The following is an 18,290-nucleotide window of genomic DNA, read 5'->3' on the forward strand; positions in this document are numbered from 1 at the left end:
AGGTACACTCGTCCCTTTGTGGCTGACGCCAAAGGAAGCTGCTGGAGTCTCGTTTGGGGCGCTTCAGCAGGAAAAAGAAGAGAATTTTACTATCTGTTAGGCAGTGGGACCTGAGGGATCAAAGACGGCACTAAAGTAGAGTTAAACAATTATTCCATTGATTAAAAGAGCCGGTTTGTAGCCCCTCCATCCGCACACTCCAAGTACATTTTATATATATATATATATATATATATATATATATATATATATATATATATATAATTGATTTTTTTACAGAGAGGAAGGGAGAGAGACAGAGAGTTAGAAACATCGATGAGAGAGAAACATTGATCAGCTGCCTCCTGAACACCCTCTACTGGGGATGTACCCGCAACCAAGATACATGCCCTTGACCAGAATCAAACCTGGGACCTTTCCGTCCACAGGCTGACACTCTATCCACTGAGACACACTGGTTTCGGCCTCCAAGTACATTCTCAAGTGCTGAGTCTAGTTCTGACTATTTGCCGATGTCATAGGGCCCTTGGCCTGATTCATTCTGACCCTGAGCTGTGCCGGTTACCTTGGCTGCACTGCAAAGCTTGTTGAATTGTGTGGGTAGCAATAACTCTCCCTTTCTTTTCTCAGTAGAAAGCTCAAGTTTTTATTTAAAGCTTGCTTCCTGTATGTGTCAGAGACACCTGCGGTATTCAACCTCTTTTTATTTTTTATTGTGTCTTATCCAGTATTGCTTCTCTCGTTCTTTGAACAGCTGCAGAGTCAGACTGAGCCCCACACAGACCCTAATTCTTGCCCTTACAGGAAATAGTATATTAGGAGCCGCTAGCCCGGAGGCCCTTTGCCCCGGTGTCAGGTGGGTCTAGATCTATCTTTAACATTTCACTTCCTGGATTCAGCCTCCCCACCTGTTCCTAACGTGGAAAACTGTGCCCCTGTTACTAAGAACTAGCTAGTTACGCCGGTACCCATCTTATTTATAGCGCTGGAATCTGGTGGGCCAAGTTCTCCAGACAGTAAGAGAGATATTGCTCTTTTTTTTTGCCGGCTGCCATATAGAATAATTTCTCCATCTGCACGTAAAGAAATTTTCCAGGAAGTTTCGTAACAGACGGAGTAAATATCGAATGCCAGATGATGGTACTTTCATCCAGTTGCAGCCACCACCCAACTGGGTCAGACATGGATGGGCAGAGCAGTGACTGTTGTATATGTCTTTGTTTTCTCGGTGTCCTCTTGCTAGTCAGAGTTCCTTTGATTGTTTTCATTGAATGGTCCGTATGTTAATGCTGGGGAATATATGCACGGTTGTTTCTGAAACCTACTTATTTCTATTTTGTTTTTTTTTATTTTAACAGTTGACTCCCAGTAGAAATATGTAAGGAAAAAGCCAGGCCAGCCATATTGTAAAACATTTCTCACAGCCTCGCCAGGTGTTGAGGATGGGGAAATCTCCCCCTTTCCCTCTTGGTCCTCCTGGCCGCTAAAATTACTAGACTGACACGGGGTGGATTAACCGGAGAAAACCAGGTTTTAATACGTACACATGGGGACTTCACATGGGCATAACAATTTCCAAGATAGCCGAAGCCGGTTTGGCTCAGTGGATAGAGCATTGGTCTGGGGACTGAAAGGTCCCAGGTTCGATTCTGGTCAAGGACAAGTACATTGGTTGCAAGCATATCCCCGGTGGGGTGTGTGCAGGAGGCAGCTGGTCGACGTTTCTCTCTCATTGATGTTTCTAGCTGTCTATCCCTTTCCCTTCCTCTCTGTAAAAAAAAATTAATAAAATATATTAAAAAATAAATAAAATAAATAAAATTTCATAGACAGTAAGGCAAAATGAGGTGTGTATGTCATTCTGGACCAAGGGGGAGGAGGCCGGAACCTAGGTCGTCACTGGGAAGCAGGCAAGTTTGCAAGGGGATAAAAATAGTTAACGTTTAGTAAACAAATGTTTGCTGGGCCTCTTGAGACAAGGGGAACCAGGGAGGACGGTGACCCAAAGGGCCGTCCACCACACCTAGTTTAGATGGAACTCTAGTTATGAGGGGTGATGCTATTCGTTTTTCCCAGAGCAGGGCCCCTCTCGGCAGTTCTTTTAGGCAGTGAAGGGAAGGCCAGTTTCTCCCTGAGCTACCTGGGCATTGATTATCTCCAGCTTGAGATAATCTGAGTGGCAGTGGCACCCTTTAGGGAGACTCATCCTGAACCCCACCTCCCCAGCTCTCCATGATCAAGCATGATCTGACATCATATGAACCGGACAACCCATGGGTCTGGGCTGCCTATCACTACTTGAGCCAGTTCAGCAGACAGCATTTATTTCAATACTGCCGGCAGTATGGGAGAGCAGCAGGTCATCCAAGAAAATCTGCTCTGCCCCCTCTCCCCCCCTCACCCCCCCAAAGAACCAGCTGTTTCTATTGGGTAGAAGGACAAAGATTACATGGAGAAGTAGGGTTTACAGGCATGGGGAAGTAGGCAAGGTGGGCTGGGTGGGACTCAATTGTTTGGCAACAAGGTTGTTAATCATTCCATGCTAATAGGCAGTTCTTGAATGAGAACGGACCGCATTCCAAGGTTGACCTACCGGGTCCCTGGGAGGGGCGGGGGGTAGCAGAGGACTACCAACCAGGTTAAATGTCCTTTCTTTAACCAGAACAAGATGGTCACAGTTAACAGAGCGTGATTAGGCCGAAACCGGTTTGGCTCAGTGGTAGAGCGTTGGTCTACGGACTGAAAGGTCCCAGGTTCGATTCCGGTCAAGGGCATGTACATTGGTTGCAGGCACATCCCCGGTGGGGGGTGTGCAAGAGGCAGCTGGTTGATGTTTCTCTCTCATCGACATTTCTAGCTCTCTATCCCTCTCTCTGCCTCTCTGTAAAAAATCAATAAAAAAATATTAAAAAAATAAAACAAACAAACAAAAAAACAGAGCGTGATTAGTATTTCCCATAATCATAGCTAGTCCCCAGGATTCTATTTTTGCCCCTAATACCTACCTATCAAATCCAAACCCAAACTGCAAAGCCTCAGTGTCACCGACCCTGTAAAATGTCATCTCCAGGAGAGAGGAGCCTGTGCTAAGGAGGCGGTCCTCAGAATGTGCAGGAAGCTGGACGCTGCATTTCACATGCTTACCTCTTCGCATTCTATTTCTAACCAGCTGGTTCCTAAGAGGTAAAAGCAAAGGAACAGTAAGAAAAACAATAAACTCTGGTAACCTCTTGGCAGGTGAACTAAGTGCGAATAGATGGCGCCTGCGCATGTTGGCAGCAGGAGATGGCTTATGTAAACGTAGGTGGTACATTTCCCTAGCCTTGTATTTCCCAGAGGGGACTGCTGATGTCCTACAGGCCAGGAAGGGACAGAGCCAGGACCCAGTCCCAGATTCCCTACCACTCGCTGTCTCCGCTCATCTGTTCCCTCCCCACCTTGGACGTTCTAACTTCATCTGTTGTCCATCCATCCCTTCACTGCCGCGCGCTCTGTATGGCATCCTGAGCACCTATGCCTCCGCATCCTGTAATTAATTATTGGTAAGCTGAGCGTGGCTTTGCAAAAACCTGTATAGCCTCGCAATGGGGCATTCTTCTGACTTGATACATGCCAGCCAAAAGACAGGCATTCTTGTGTTACAGTAGGAATATGAAACGCTGACCTCTTTACCCCAGACAAGAAGGCTCCCACGTGATGCCTGACCTCCTTCGAAGCCAAGGTGTGGGCCCCGTCATCCGGCTCAGTCATGAGGTCAACAGGTCGGGGCCTCCCTGCCTGCGTGTCTCCTGACCTGAGGGGCAGCGTGACTCAGCGCTGGCTGCCCTCCCTCCTCCCCCTCCCTCCTCCTCCTCCGGGGCTTCCCCAGCCCGGGGCACCGCGGGGAGGCGGCTGCGACGGGGAAAAGCACAGTCTGCTGGGGCCGCTGCCAAGTCCACCGCCCGCATGCTCCTTCCTCCTGGCCGGTGTCCAGGCAACAGGAAAACACACAACAGACGAGGAGTGAGAGATGGGTTCCTCAGGCTCTCCACGTTTGTCTGCAGACAGACGGGAAGGATCTGGTCTGGAGGGCTCGCTGGGAGGCCCCGGGCCTCTCAGAGTTGGATCTGTTTCCCAGGCCACGTGGGACCCTAAGGGGGACTGCTTCATCGATTCCTGGTGGAACAGATTTAATGAGGGGATTGCTTCACCCAGGCCCGTAAAGAGCGGCCCAGGTCACTTCATGACTATTCAGCTGCAGTGTCTGTCGCAGGCCGGCTGGCTCTGGGCGGCGAAAAGGAACAGAATTGGGGATGGCCAAAGAGGCAGGATGCCGTTGTTGCTTTCCTTCCTGATGGCAGCAGCAGCAGCAATAGTAATACAGAGACGCAAGGCGGTGCACACAGGAGGTGCCTGGGGAGAGGCTCCATCCGGGAATGCCCAGACAGCCCCAGCGAGGCGAGCACGCAGCTGGCTGGCTTTTGCGTCCACCGCAAAGGAACTGCTCACGGGTTAGCGCTAAGATGCCCGTTCTCTCCTGTGCTCGCCCTCTGCTCACTGAAACGGAGCCTTCCAAAGCAGAGGTGGTTTGAGCGATACCCCGCGTGGCTGAGGCAGCGCAAGGAAAAGATGGGATGGGGTTTTAAGCCTGTGAGAGCTCTGGACTCAGCCTGGTGCTCAGACCGCCGGGCCTGCAGATGTGCGTTGTCAGGAGAGGGGGACAAGGAAGCTTTCAGAGGAAGACTCGGAGAGGGACTCACTGAGGGAGACTCCACCTGCTTGGAGGGCCCTAAAGGGCGGGGGGGAGTTTGAATGAACAAGCACAGGGAGGGGCAGGAGTGACAGGGGAGTGGAGGGCTTCCCTTAGACCCGCGGTCAGCAAACTCATTAGTCAACAGAGCGGCAAACCTCGGCTTGCGAGCTGCATGTGGCTCTCGAGCCGCAGTTTGCCGACCACTGCCTTAGACCTTTCTGAATGCCCTGCAGAGAGGAGCTTTCCCACAGTTTTGTAACTAAGGGGGAATACAGGAAACCCAACCCTTGAGATGGATGGGGGGCCCAGATAAGAAAGACTGTTTCCACAGTGACTGTGTGTGTGTGTGTGTGTGTGTGTGGAGAGGGGAGTTAAATGAAATGTCCTGGCTTCAGCACGGAAATAACAGTAAAGGTAGATTCCTGAGGCTGGATCCTATCATCTCATCAGCATCCCTGCGGGTAAACTGATCTTTCCTCAACATTTAGACAATAACATTGCACGGAGGAGGTGTGATTTTCAAACATCTCCAAAATGATGACATATATAATCATACCTATGATTATTATAAAATATACCCTCATCGGAAATGTATACACACATATTCATGCATTTATACCTAAGATCTAATATCTTCCTTTTTTTTTTTTTTTTTTTTTTTTTTTTTTTTTTTTTAAATAAAACAGAAAGTAGAGAGAGGGGGAGGGAGAGAGGGGAAGAGGGAGAGAGAGAGATACCCAGGGAAGTTAGCAAGTAAACGATGTGGCCCAGATAGCAAACCTGGCAGAGAACGCCAGGTGCCTACAATGAGGTCACGCTGCCTTGCCGCAGTTCCTGGGGTGATGGCTTTTTGGCTTCCTTTTCCAGGCCTCCTTCAAAGCATGGGACAGCAATGCTGCTCTACTTTCCCCAGCCTGCAGGACCCTGAGCAGAGCCCGGCAGGAAAACTTAGATGTAAACCGGAAATTCAGCTCTTGCTGCAAATGCAGGGTTGAGAGGGATGAGATGCTGATTTGAATTTTCTAAAGGAATCACCCTTATAAATGATAATACTTGGATTTTTATCCCTCAGAGGAAAGAACTTAATATTTCTGGAGCCTTTCAAGATATTTCTAATTTTAACCTCTGTTTTCTTGCTGTTCGGAGCAATGACCTTTCTCCATAAGGATGGTCACCGGTGAGTAATAGGAAAGGGGAACAAAGAATTCTTAGAATTAATACGAACAGTCTCTAGAACCCACTTACGCCTGTTGCTCCCGGTTCTCCTGAGAGGAGAATGTCCTTGGCATCTCTTAAAAGAACCACGCCTGCCAATCTGGCTGGATCCTATGTCCTTGTCTATGAAAATCATCTCTGGTTCCAAAATACTAGTATTTTCTAAGCAAGTCTAATAAAAATCACGAAAGGGTAAATAAGAAACAGGACAATCATTTGATACTAAAATATGCATCTACTTGTCTTTCTTGTTGTTGTTAATCCTCCCAAGGATATTTTCCCATTGATTTTTAGAGAGAGTGGAAGGGAGAGGGAGAGACACAGAGAAACATCAATGTGAGAGAGACACATCGATTGGCTGCCTCCTGCATGCACTCCGACCAGGGCCGGAAAACCTGTAGCCAAGATACGTGCCCTTGGCTGGAATTGAATCCCGGACCCTTCAGTCTACAGGTCGACGCTCTATTCACTGAGCCAAACAGGCTAGGGCCCTACCTGACTGTTTGAGTGAAGGGGAAGGTCCCCTGTGAACCAGGAGGTTCTGAGCCGTGAACCGTCTTCATGGTATGTCTTTGGGATCTGGACATGCTAAGTGCTCCCAGGGCTGAAGGACCATCATTCCTAGTTATATGTGATGTATATATTCCTCTGAACTTGCAACACCATATAGGCACACTCTTTTAAGCTACCGCGTGGCCACTGCACACTAAGGCTAGCTATTAATAATGGACCAGCCCATATGCTAACGTCATTACCACCTGTAGTTCCCCATCGTATGCTGACTAGCAAGCATTTATATGGCTCTGACCAAAAGCCAAGCACTGTTGTAAGCATTTGCATGTTTGCACATTGAACACTTACAACAGAAGGAAGAGGTAACTTGCCTAAAGTCACGTGGAGCAGGATTCACACTCAGGAAGTCTGGCTCTTAATTGCTCTCAATGTTGGGTGAAGCTCTGTGGGTCTGGCTTCTATTTCTAACCTTGACTTTTACTAAAGCCCTCGAGCACCTGTGCTTACATGGCCCAAACAGATCTTGGCACAGAGTTGGGGAGGGGGTAGGACTTTTTGCTTTTCTTTACCCACTGGCACGCACGATGCTCTGCCACAGCCCTGTTCTTTCTTGAAAGCACAGATAAAGTCTCCTCTCTTCTTTTTTTTACATATATATATATATATATATATATATATATATATATGCTAATATACATATATACACACAAAAATATACATATGTATTTTTTTAAAAAAATATATTTTATTGATTTTGTACAGAGAGGAAGGGAGAGAGATAGAGAGTCAGAAACATCGATGAGAGAGTCATCGATCAGCTGCCTCTTGCACACCCCCTACTGGGGATATGTCCGCAGCCAAGGTACATGCCCTTGACCGGAATCGAACCCGGGACCTTTCAGTCCCCAAGCTGACGCTCTATCCATTGAGCCAAACCGGTCCCGGCTATTACATATGTATTTTTTATTGAGTTCAGAGAGGAAAGGAGAGGGAGAGACAGAAATATCAGTGATGAGAGAGAATCATTGATGGCTGCCTCCCCACATCCTGCACTGGGAATTGAGCCCACAACCTGGCCTGACTGGGAATTGCTCCCCGACCTCCTGGTTCATAGGCCAGTGCTCAACCACTGAGCCACACCAGCCGGCCAAGTCCTCTCTCTTCTGAGACGTCTTTCTGGATTCTTCAGGCACCATTAAATCTCTCCTTTTCATAGTCCAAAAGCATTGCCAGAACTGCCGCCATTGCACCAGTGGCAGTTGTTTATATTTCCGTCTTCCCGAGTAAGTGCGGTCAGTGGTGAGATGCTAGGGGACTGGGATCTTTCCTTTCTACCTCTGTAGTCCACTCACCACCAAGCACATAGTCGGCACCTGCCGTAACATGTTCCGTGGAGACTCTGTGTGCATAGAGCCATTTGCCTCGGGCTGTGTTTAAGTACTGTACTGGGTGTATTTGTGCTTTTCACAGCGAGGGTGGAAACGCAGAGGAAATAGCCAGTATAATCCCATGTCCAGCGCAGAGGCTGAGGACTGCTCCATAGATTGTTACCGTGGTCTTCGAGTGACTGCTGAGAAAAAGGGAAGAAATTTAAAGAACTCTTGGGGAACCCTATAGGGCTTCCTGGCCATACCACTCCTGCTGCTGCTTTCCTTGGTTACCCTCTGTGGTTGTATATGTCACCCCCCTTGGGAGCGCCTTGGAAAGGCTGTTTCTTTGTGTTCACTGAGCCTTGTATGGTCAGGTGCTCAGAATAGCAATGCGTAATGTTGATGTTCTGGTCATGTCAAGATGGTATCATCAAACACTGGAACACTGGTGTTTATACAAATACTAATATTTATGGGAGGAGTGAGTGCTTGCATGCATACCCCATAGATGGGGATTTCGAGATCATCTGACTCCAACTCGTGATTTCATTGATGGGGAATCAGATATCCCAAGAGGTAAGGCCTGTTGCTGGTCGGATGGAGCCAGGATTCAAACCTGGGCATTTTGCTTCATCACCCATTGCACTTGTTCTCAGCTACATGGTGAAATGTGGGCCTTTGGAAGGAAAGGAATGTTTCTTTTAAAACTTATTGAATTACATAGACCATAACCTACACAGTTAAGGAATTCTACAATGGCGGTTTCTAGATAGGACCGGACCCCCGCCTGATCTCCCCCTCCCCTCAACTCTTCTAGCTTGCTGCCAAAAAACTTTGGGAAAATCACCAGTCCATTCCCTGCCTAAGCACTGTAGTCTGAATTTAACTTAATCTTTCTTCAATAATTCAGAGTCTGGCAACTCTGTGGGCTCATGTCAGCAAGCCCTGCTAGCAGTGTAATGGGATAGGTTTCGGAAGTCGGGTTAAATACTATCTTGCCTCACAGCAGACCTCAAGGAGAAAGACAGAGGGCCCTGTGGAGCTTGTTCTGCCGAGGTTTCTGCATGTTGAGAAGGTGATGGCAGCAGAGGGGCGGGGATGGGAGAGAAAGAGCATATAATACAAAATACCGACGCATTGGGTTCCGACTAGTCTAAATTTTGGGTGTTTCTATAATTATGTATGGCTGAATAATCCCAGCTGTAGATGTAAGGGATGTGACGTAAACATAAGTAGGATTTGGTGGTAGAAAGAATGGAGGTGTTGGAATCAGACAGTTTTGGCTTTGAATCCCTGAGATGTAGGGCCGTTTATTTCACTTCTCTGAATTTCATTTTTCTTTCATAGAAGATGGAGATCATCAAAAGTATCTCATATAGACTTGTGTAGGTTCCTTTCCCAAATCCTTTATAGCTTATCCGCCCAGCAAAAGAAAAGGTAGATTTGTGATGTAAATATACTACAAATCATGGTCAAAACAGAATATGAGTTTTTTTTTTTTTTTTTTTTTTTTTTTTTTTTTTAAATTCTTATTTTTTATTGGGGTGACACTGGTTAACAAAACTTTACAAGTTTCAGGCACACAGTGCTATAACAGTGCCTATCATCTGTACACCGTATTGTGTGTTCACCACCTCAAGTCAGCTCTCTGTTCTTTTTTTTTTTAGAATATGAGTTTTATAGGTAACTGGTGGCTGAACTAGAGCGGTAATTAGATTAATATTGCTTGGTAAAAAAAATCTCTTAAGGGAATTAGGATGACTCAGACATTTGTAGAGAAAAGACAAAATGTTAAGTTGATTCTACTTTATTTAATATCTCCCATTAAGTTTCCTTTTAAAAAAATATTTTGATTGATTTCAGAGAGGAAGGGAGAGGGAGAGAGAGAGAGAAACATCAATGATGAGAGAGTATCCTTAGATCCAGCCCGCAACCCAGGCATGTGCCCTGACCGGGAATCAAACCATGACCTCTTGGTTCATAGGTCACACCCAGGCCGGGCTCTACTTAATTTTTGTTTAGTAAATTTGAGGAACTGCCCTTGGGGTCACGTGTCAGCTGCCAGCAGAGATTTAAGAGCAACTACATGAAATGGCAGCCATGTATACATTTACTACCAGCACAGCCACCCCACCTTGCTGTGGCTCTCTGTCCGCTTCTCTTTGGGGAGACGTGGAAGGGGTAGGATTCCAGCGTGGGGCAGAAGGGGAGTCCTGGATCAGCCGAGTGCATTCCTCTGCGGGAGAGAGAGGAGTCCAGTTTCTATGACGATCCACAGCGGCTGTGCCAAGACTGCCAGCCGGAGTGCCCAGCAGCGCTAATTGCCATGCGGACATCCGCTCATTAGACTCTGACCTGGAATGACTGTCACCCTTCACAAGGTCAGCAACGAATCCTGGGCTGGGCCCCGGCTTGGTCTCCTTCATCCTGGCTTGATTTGGGTCAGACATGCAGCTTTGGCAGGTCATCACCCACCTTGGTCGCGAAGGGAAGGGTACCTGTGAAGCAGGCGAAGGTCTCATTGGAAATAGAACATTAGCTAACAGTCCAAGAGCTCGGAGGGAACTGGCTGTAGTCCGCTCTGCAGGCTGCGGCGCTGTGATCTCGGGCAAAGTGTTTGACTCCCATGAGCCAGTCGCCTCATCAGTAAAATGAGGATATTCTCACCCTCAGAGGGTCGCCCTGAGGGGTGGGCAGGGAGGAGGTGGGATGGATCTCTGACACCTGTTGCATCTGGAATGAGGAAGTGCAGCTCAATGAATGGAACCTCCTTGGCCAGCGCCTGAGTGCCCCTGACCGAGGCCAGCCACCACCTGGACCATTGGTTCCAGCCTCCCCATGGAGGCTGTATCCTTAGTAACTCAGTTTCTTTCCTTCATCCTTCGCCTTCCTCCGTAACCAGTGAAAAGGGCTCAGTTTATGTTTTTTGTGTAACTCTCATTTTATGTTCTCACCTTACTTCTAGGCTTGTAGACAGAGCGACAGAGATGGAGTCCTTTGCTTTGGTTAGCTTGAGATGGAGCAAGCTTGGAGGATGGATGTTTGGGTGTATCCTAGCTAAAGAACTAAACATGTTTAAAATCACTGATCATCTGCCTCCTGCACCCTTTCCTCCTCCCCTAGGGATTGAGCCTGCAACCTGGGCATGTGCCCTGACTGGGAATTCAACCGTGACCTCCTGGTTCATAGGTCGAAGCACAACTACTGAGCCACACCAGCTGGGCAAGAACTAAACGTTTATGGAACACCTAATGTATGCCAGATTCTGACACTGGGGTTGTGAAACAGGACCTTCTATCAAGGTCACACATCATGCCGAGTGAGGCCAGCTCTTCCACTTATCAGCCTGGCGCCGTCTCCTTTCTGGGCCTCCTGTGTGTAATTTGCAAAATCAGACAGGACTTGGCATCGGCTCGGGGCCCCTAGGAAATCACAGCACGGTTTTCTGAGCCAGGCACCCAGCGGGGGTCAAGTATGAGGTCACAGGGAGTGAAGGCCGCAGGTCCTCCCGGGAGCGTCTCAGAGCGAGACCGGAGTCAGCCCCACTCCCTTCCTGTGGACCCTTTCCAGGCGGCAGCGCGATGGCAGCACGGTTTCCAAGTGGGATTTTATTGGTGTAAACACAACTGACAGCAAGCCTGGGAAAGACTCTTAGGAAGCTTTTGTATTTTTAAAATTTGTGGTTCCAACACCCACATGAGTTTAATCCTCCCCCTGGGGTTGCACTGGGACTTTGAACGACATCAATGAATTCCCACTGTGTCTGGCCCAGCACCCTGTGCCCCCGATGCTGCCGGGTGTGTGTGTGTGTGTGTGTGTGTGTGTGTGTGTGTGTGGGGTGACTCACTGGGACCTCGTTGGGGAGGGATGATGCCTCCCTGCATTGTTTGCTGTTGCAGACTTTGGTTTTGCTCTGTGACCATGGCTCCTGGTCTCCTCTGAACAGGGCATGTCCTCCTCCCGCCGTACTCAGAACGCCTAAATGTCAAGCGTATCCCCCCTCCCCACCTGCATTAAAAAAAACACAGTGATTGTCCAGCCGGGCGGGGCTCAGTGATTGAGCATCAACCTAGGAACCAGGAGGCCACGGTGTGAGTCCCCGTCAGATCATGTGCCTGGGCTGCCGGCTGGATCCCCAGTGGGGGACATGCAAGAGGCAGCCAATCCATGATTCTCTCTCATCATTGATGTTTCTATCACTCTTTCCCTCTGCTTTCCTCTCTGAAGTTATATAAATATATTACAAAAAAAAAAAAAAAAAACCCAAAAAACAATGATTAACCTCCCACCCCATTTTTCCTGCGGGTGCTGTCTGCCCCTTGAGGACTCAGCTCCCAGGAGTGCCGGGCAGGCGGGGAGGCCCGGGGTGCTCCCGGTTTGGGAGGGGTTCCGTGAGAGCCTCGGGTTGCCACATCTGGGGGCGGCTGTGTGATGAAAGGTGGCAGCTGCAATGGGAGAGTTTCCGGGAGGCGGGGCCAGGCGCCTCTCTCATTCCTCCCACCTCCATCCAGCTGCCATGTGTGTGAATCAGCTGCCCCTGGGCCTCCAGGGGTGTTGCTGCCAGATGCTCCCCTCCCCCCCTCCTGACGTGAGAGCCAGCTCCCTCCGGCTCCTCCAGCCCAGGGCCTTCTAGGGCTGCTGGGTGGCCACACGGCTGCACGCTGACGCAGAACCCGTGCAGGGCCGTGACAGTGACCCTGAAGGGCTGGGAGCTGCTCCCGGGTCGTGCCAGTGAGCACCTGGGCTCTCCTTTCTTGTGTCGGGTCTCTCCGCTGAGTGCAGGATCTGTGCCACCTCCCCTGTGCTCCTGGCCCCGGTCTGAGATCGATGCCAGCGTGCTCCTGTGGGCGTCACCGCTGGGGCGGAGGAGGCTGGCTTTCAGTCCGGGTCCCCTGAGTCCTCTCCTGCGTAGACACAGACACTAGAACGGGGGACACTGGGATCCCGCTCTTGCAGGTCTGAGCCTGCAGGTGTAGAGGAGCCAAGTGTCCCAAGGTTGGGGTCTCTGCCTAGCGGTGGAGGTCAGCGATGGTGGGATGTGCTTCAGAAAGCTTCCATCATCTGGGAAGACTGCCCGGGGTGGGGGTGGGGGGGCACCAAGTCTATCTGCCTGGCCCGGCTGCCGTGGCTGCCGTTCAGAGTTCTCGGCCTCGCCCATGGGCGCCCTGAGTGACTCCAGAGGTGAGTGCACCTGGTGGGCGGACCCCACCTCATCGCTGCTCCCTCACCTGGTGCCAGTGGTGACTCAGCTGGTCCGCGGGACTGCCCTCGCTCACCGCCACGCCTGCCATGGTGCTTCTCCTACCCCAGACTGGCACCTGACAGTGTTAGTTTCAGGTATACAGCATCATGGTTAGACAGTTAAATAATTTATAAAGCGATCCCTCTGATAATTCAAGTACCCACCTGACACCATGCTTAGTTATTACAATACTTAGAGGCCCGGTACACGAAGTTCGTGCACTGGGGGGAGGGTGTCCCTCAGCCCAGCCTGCGCCCTCTCACAGTTCGGGACCCCTCGGGGGATGTCCGCCTGCCAGCTTAGGCCCTACCCCCGAGGGATCTGAGATCCCTTGCTCCTTACCGCCTGCCTGCTCGTTCCTTACTGCTCAGCTCGCCACTCCTTAGCTCTGCTACGGAGGCAGGAGAGGATACCACCACCACTGCACTGGCCAGCTGTGAGCCTGGCTTCGGGCTGAGCGGCCACTCCCCCTGTGGGAGCGCACTGGCCACCAGGGGGCAGCTCCCGTGTTGAGCGTCTGCCCCTGGTGTCAGGGAACATCAATTGTGCCATTTGTTCCCTCTTAACCCTCGCTTAGGCTTTTATTATACAGATTATTGACTATATTCCCTGTGCTGCACTTTACATCCCCGGGACTGTTTTGTGACTGCTAATCTGTCCTTCTCAATCCCTTCACCTTTTTTTCCACCCAGTTCCCCAGCCCTTTTCCCTTCTGGCAACCACCACTCTGCTCTCTGTCTACGAGTCTGCTTCGTTTCTGTTTGCTCATTTATGTTGCTCTTTCGATTCCACATTTAAGTGAAATCATATGGTGTTTGAAAAAAGACACTATCTTCAAACCCAGATTTCCTTTGGATCAGTTTTCCCAAACAGCAAAATATTATCTATGTCTTTAAATGCAGAGACACGGAAAGGAGTAATTTCCTGCTGACTTCAAAAATCATTCGATTTTTAGAAGACATAGATCTTTTTCTTCGCCGATGCTAGCTCTGGCTCTTCCGAGTTGAGAAATGCTTTTAAATCTATAACGAAACTATTGCCATCTTCTTAGATAGTCCTCAAGACGTTATGAAAGGACAGTGTAAGTTTTCATCTCGGATTGTGAGAAGAGTGATTGATGAGCATGAGAAAAACAACGATGAGGCAGGTGTCTGCCCTACTATGTCCACACCGGAGGGGGCCCTGAAGCAAAGGCCTTTCTGGTCAACCTCACCCCGGGGCCGGGGACCACCGGCTTTGGTGGCCTCACGGGAGCGGGACGGGGGGAGGGGGCACGGTGACCCGCCAATCACACACAGATCACAGCAAGCAGCTGTGAAGAGAAATCTCAGCCGGCCGCCACATCTTCCGAGGCACTTTGCACGTAAGAGACGGATCAAAACGAAAGGCCCTGATAGCCAGCCGCAGGGAAATCTTTCACTTGGATTCAAGTAACTCGATTCCCCGGCTTGGCGGTAGGCGGGGGGCCAGCAGCCTGGGCTCGTATTGATAACCTGTCTTTGCAGCGGCGGTGGCAGCCCCTCACCCACGGTGCTGTGAGGAAGCTGAACCACTCAGCAGGCGCAGGGGAGCCTGGGAGATCAGTGCCGATCCTGGGAGGGCTGGGATGAGGGTTCACTGTGAATTATCCAGACGAGTTAGGATTTTCAACATTCTGGAGTTCTTTTGAAAAAAAAATTTTTTTATTTTTATTTTATTACCCTAGCCATTTGGCTCAGTGAATAGTGTCAACCCGTGGACAAGGTTTTTCTCTCTCTCTCTCTCTCTCTCTCTCTCTCTCTCTCTCTCTCTCTCTCTCTCTCTCATATGAACCGTAGCTGCCGCTCAGGGTTCTCGGCCTCGCCCATGGGTGCCTTGAGTGACTCCAGAGGTGAGTGCATATGAGAGAGAGAGAGAGAGGAAGGTAGGGGAGAGGTAGAGAGCGAGAAACCTTGATGTGAGAGAAACACAGCGGTTGGTTGCCTCTTGCACGCACCCCAACCTGGATGGGGGATCCAGCCAGCAACTGAGGTACATGCCCCTGACCAGAATTGGGGATCCAGCCAGCAACTGAGGTACATGCCCCTGACCGGGGACCCTTCAGTCCGCAGATGGACACTCAATCCCCTGAGCCAAACTGGCCAGGACAACTGTTTTTGTTTTATGAAGCTTCTTTCCCAGTTTAATTCCTCTTTTTGCAGGACCTGTGTTATAGGGTGGTTCTGATGTGTTGGATTTTGTTCCTAAAGATGAGATGTAGAGTTTAGGGTGATGCGTTGGCCAGAATTCTAGTTTAGAAAACACCTTGTCACCTCAGTCTGGACTGAGCGCAAGCGGAAATGGATGGGGAAGGGTGCGGGGAGGACATCCGGGGCTGACTGGCCCTTGAACACTGGGGTCTCAGCGTGCTCCCTCATCACAGGCCCGTGGAGGAGGCAGTCCCTGCCGACAGACCAGCGACATTTTTTAAAAATAACTTTCGACCTGCTTATAAAATTCACGTTTTATAAATGGGGGCTGCAGAAATGTAATCCTAAAACATGATCTGAAAACCAACCAGCAGGGTTTCCTATGTTACTTTTATTTTCACCTTTTAAAAAAACCTCACCTTTCAATGTAGAAGGCGGAGACCACATGCAGCCAGAACGGCAAGAGTTCAACGTGGCGATTTCTTGCCATAAATAATGTAACCACTAGTTTTGGTTTTGAGGGGCAGCAGTAGGAGCAAAAGGGGCAGCATGAAGACCCCCCGCCCCCCAAGACTTCAGAAATGCCGGTGTGCAGCTTCTGGTGGCTTGTTCCAACTTTCCCCGGGCGGACCCCGGGGCTGGGCGCCGGTGCTAATTGCTCTCGAACCCGGACCCTGTCACCGGCGCATGCGCACTGGCCGCCGGGCTCGGGGGCGTTCCCAGGCCGGTTTCTCCGGGGCAGGTTGTGTGCACCGGGGCCGGGACCGCGACAGCTCTGCACCTGAGCTGGGAAATAGAAAGCGTCTCTGTGACCTTCACCTCCAGCCCAACAGGCCCTGGGGCCGGGGGCGGGTCTCTGCCGGCGTGTGTGACACACACACACACACACACACACACACACACACAGTCATACACACACACACACACACAGTCATACACACACACACACACATACACACACACACACTCAGATACACACACACACACACTCTCACACACACTCACACACACACACTCAGATACACACACACACAGTCATACACACACACACACACACACACTCACACACACACACGCGCGTTCACGGTGCCAAAAACATCCTCGCGCGCTCGCAACTCCGAGGCAGAGCGATTCCCGGGGGGGAGCGGCGTTCAGGGACAGAACGGGGGGGGGCGGGGGGGCCATCTCTCCAACTTCCAGCGCTGCGTCCTCCGGGTGCTCCGCGCCCCGTTTGCACGTCTCCGGTCCGGGTGCCCCATTCCTCCTCTGCCTTCACAGAACCGCAGCCGCCTTTGGGGTTCCCGGGAGGAAGCCCATCGCGCCGGGAAGCCGCCCCGAGACCCTCCCCCGGCGCCCGGGGCGGTGCAGCTCCGCGCCCCGGGCCGCGGTGGGGGGAGGCGGTGGCGGAGGCCTGGGCCGCCCCGGGCCGCCCCCGCGCGGCCGCGCCCCCGGGCCGGGCTCCCCCCGCGCCCCCGGGACTCCGGCGGGCGGCGCGCTGGGCATGCTCAGTGGCCGGCGCCGGCTCGCGAGTCGGAAGCCCGTGCGCCGCCGCCGCCGCCGCCGAGCCGGCCGGGGAGCGCGGGACTCGCTGCAGCGGCGGCGGGCGCGGAGCGGGGAGCGAGCCGAGCCCCGCGCGGGGCCCCGATCCCCGGCCACCCCGCGGCGCCGGCCCCGATCGCGGGGAAGCGGCCGGCCCTGCGGGCGTCGGCGGGGCGCGCGGGAGCCAGAGCGGCGGCCGCCGCGTCCTCGCCGCCCGCCCCGGCCGGGCCGCGGCCCCCAGCCGCCGTCGGGCATGGAGCCGTGGCGGCAGTGCGCCCAGTGGCTCATCCACTGCAAGGTGCTGCCCGCCAACCACCGGGTCACCTGGGACTCGGCGCAGGTGTTCGACCTGGCGCAGACCCTGCGCGACGGGGTCCTCCTCTGCCAGCTGCTCAACAACCTCCGGCCCCGCGCCATCGACCTGAAGGAGATCAACCTTCGGCCGCAGATGTCCCAGGTGAGGAGGCCGGCGGCGCCCCGGCCCGGCCCCGGCCCCCGTGACCGCCCGGCGGATGCCTTTGTGTGGATGCACACCTCTCGGTGCGCCCGCCAGGCGCGCCCTGCCGCCCAGCCTCCTGCCTGGGGACCACCTTGCAGACCTCGGCTGGGGGAGGGTTGGCTCTTTGGCCGGAGGTGGCAGGAGGCTTTCTGGGCGGCGGGAAACAGTGCTGCCGGGGGACCCCCTCACCTACTTTTGTGCATGTGGGTGCGTGTGCGTGTGCAACAAAAGGATTCGGAGTCAGCCCCGTTACAATAGCGAAGCGGTGGGATGCACCGAGATGATGGGCTGAGTCTGCCTTTGGCTCGCGTCTCGTCCCCATGTTGTCTTGAAAGAGGAACCATGACTTCAGGGAGGACCCGAGGACGTGGAGGGCGTTCCGGGACCGTTATTTGCGCCGGGATGACCCCGGGCAGAGGGAGGCGAAGGGGGCGCCGCGGGGAGGCGCCCCGGGAGCCCCCTGAGCGCCTGGGGCCGGCGGGCGAGCGGGCGGCTCTGTTTACAGTCCTGGCGGAGCCATGTGTGAGAGGGAACGGGGCCCGGCTCTCTCGGCGGCAGCGACAGGAAGCGAGAAGTTTCGCTCGAGATTCCGCTTTCCCTCGCTCAGGGCGCGCAGGGCCGCCCGCTCTGCTGCGGCTGCGGCGGCGCAGGCTGGGCTCCGCGGCTGCAGGCGCCTCTGGGGGTGCGTGTGTGTGAGGGTGCACCGCAGAGTCAGCTCAGAAGGAACAGTGCTGCTGGGTCCTGGCAGAAAGTGGCTGCACAGAAAGTTGGTGAGCCCGACTCAGCACACCCCTGTCCTCTCTCACAGTGCAAAAAACCACCCCACTTTCAACTTAAAAGGGAGGGGAAAGGGGCCTCCATGACACATCCTGAATGATAGGGAACCTTGGCTGCCTAGCAACCAGGGCCGTGCCTTTCACCACACATTGACTTTATACACTTTCCTAATTATGTAGTCATCCCTTCTTCCGGACAGCAGTGTCTTATCAGGGCCCCCCAGCACCCCGAATCC

General features: G+C 52.3%; 1 protein-coding gene across 3 annotated transcripts in view; it reads left to right on the forward strand.

Annotated features, from left to right (window-relative positions):
- Nucleotides 1–16,761: 16,761 nt before the first annotated feature.
- The window catches only part of VAV3 (vav guanine nucleotide exchange factor 3), a 143,527-nt gene continuing 141,998 nt past the window's right edge, over nt 16,762–18,290 (forward strand). For all 3 annotated transcript variants that reach the window (XM_084866071.1, XM_084866069.1, XM_084866070.1), the window contains exon 1: nt 16,762–17,236. In XM_084866071.1, coding sequence (XP_084722197.1) covers nt 17,033–17,236 — 204 coding nt within the window. In that variant the 5' untranslated portion in view covers nt 16,762–17,032. The remainder of the gene's footprint in view (nt 17,237–18,290) is intronic.

The sequence above is a fragment of the Pipistrellus hanaki genome (genome assembly GCF_964339955.1).
Source record: "Pipistrellus hanaki genome assembly, chromosome: 18".
Classification (NCBI taxonomy): domain Eukaryota; kingdom Metazoa; phylum Chordata; class Mammalia; order Chiroptera; family Vespertilionidae; genus Pipistrellus; species Pipistrellus hanaki.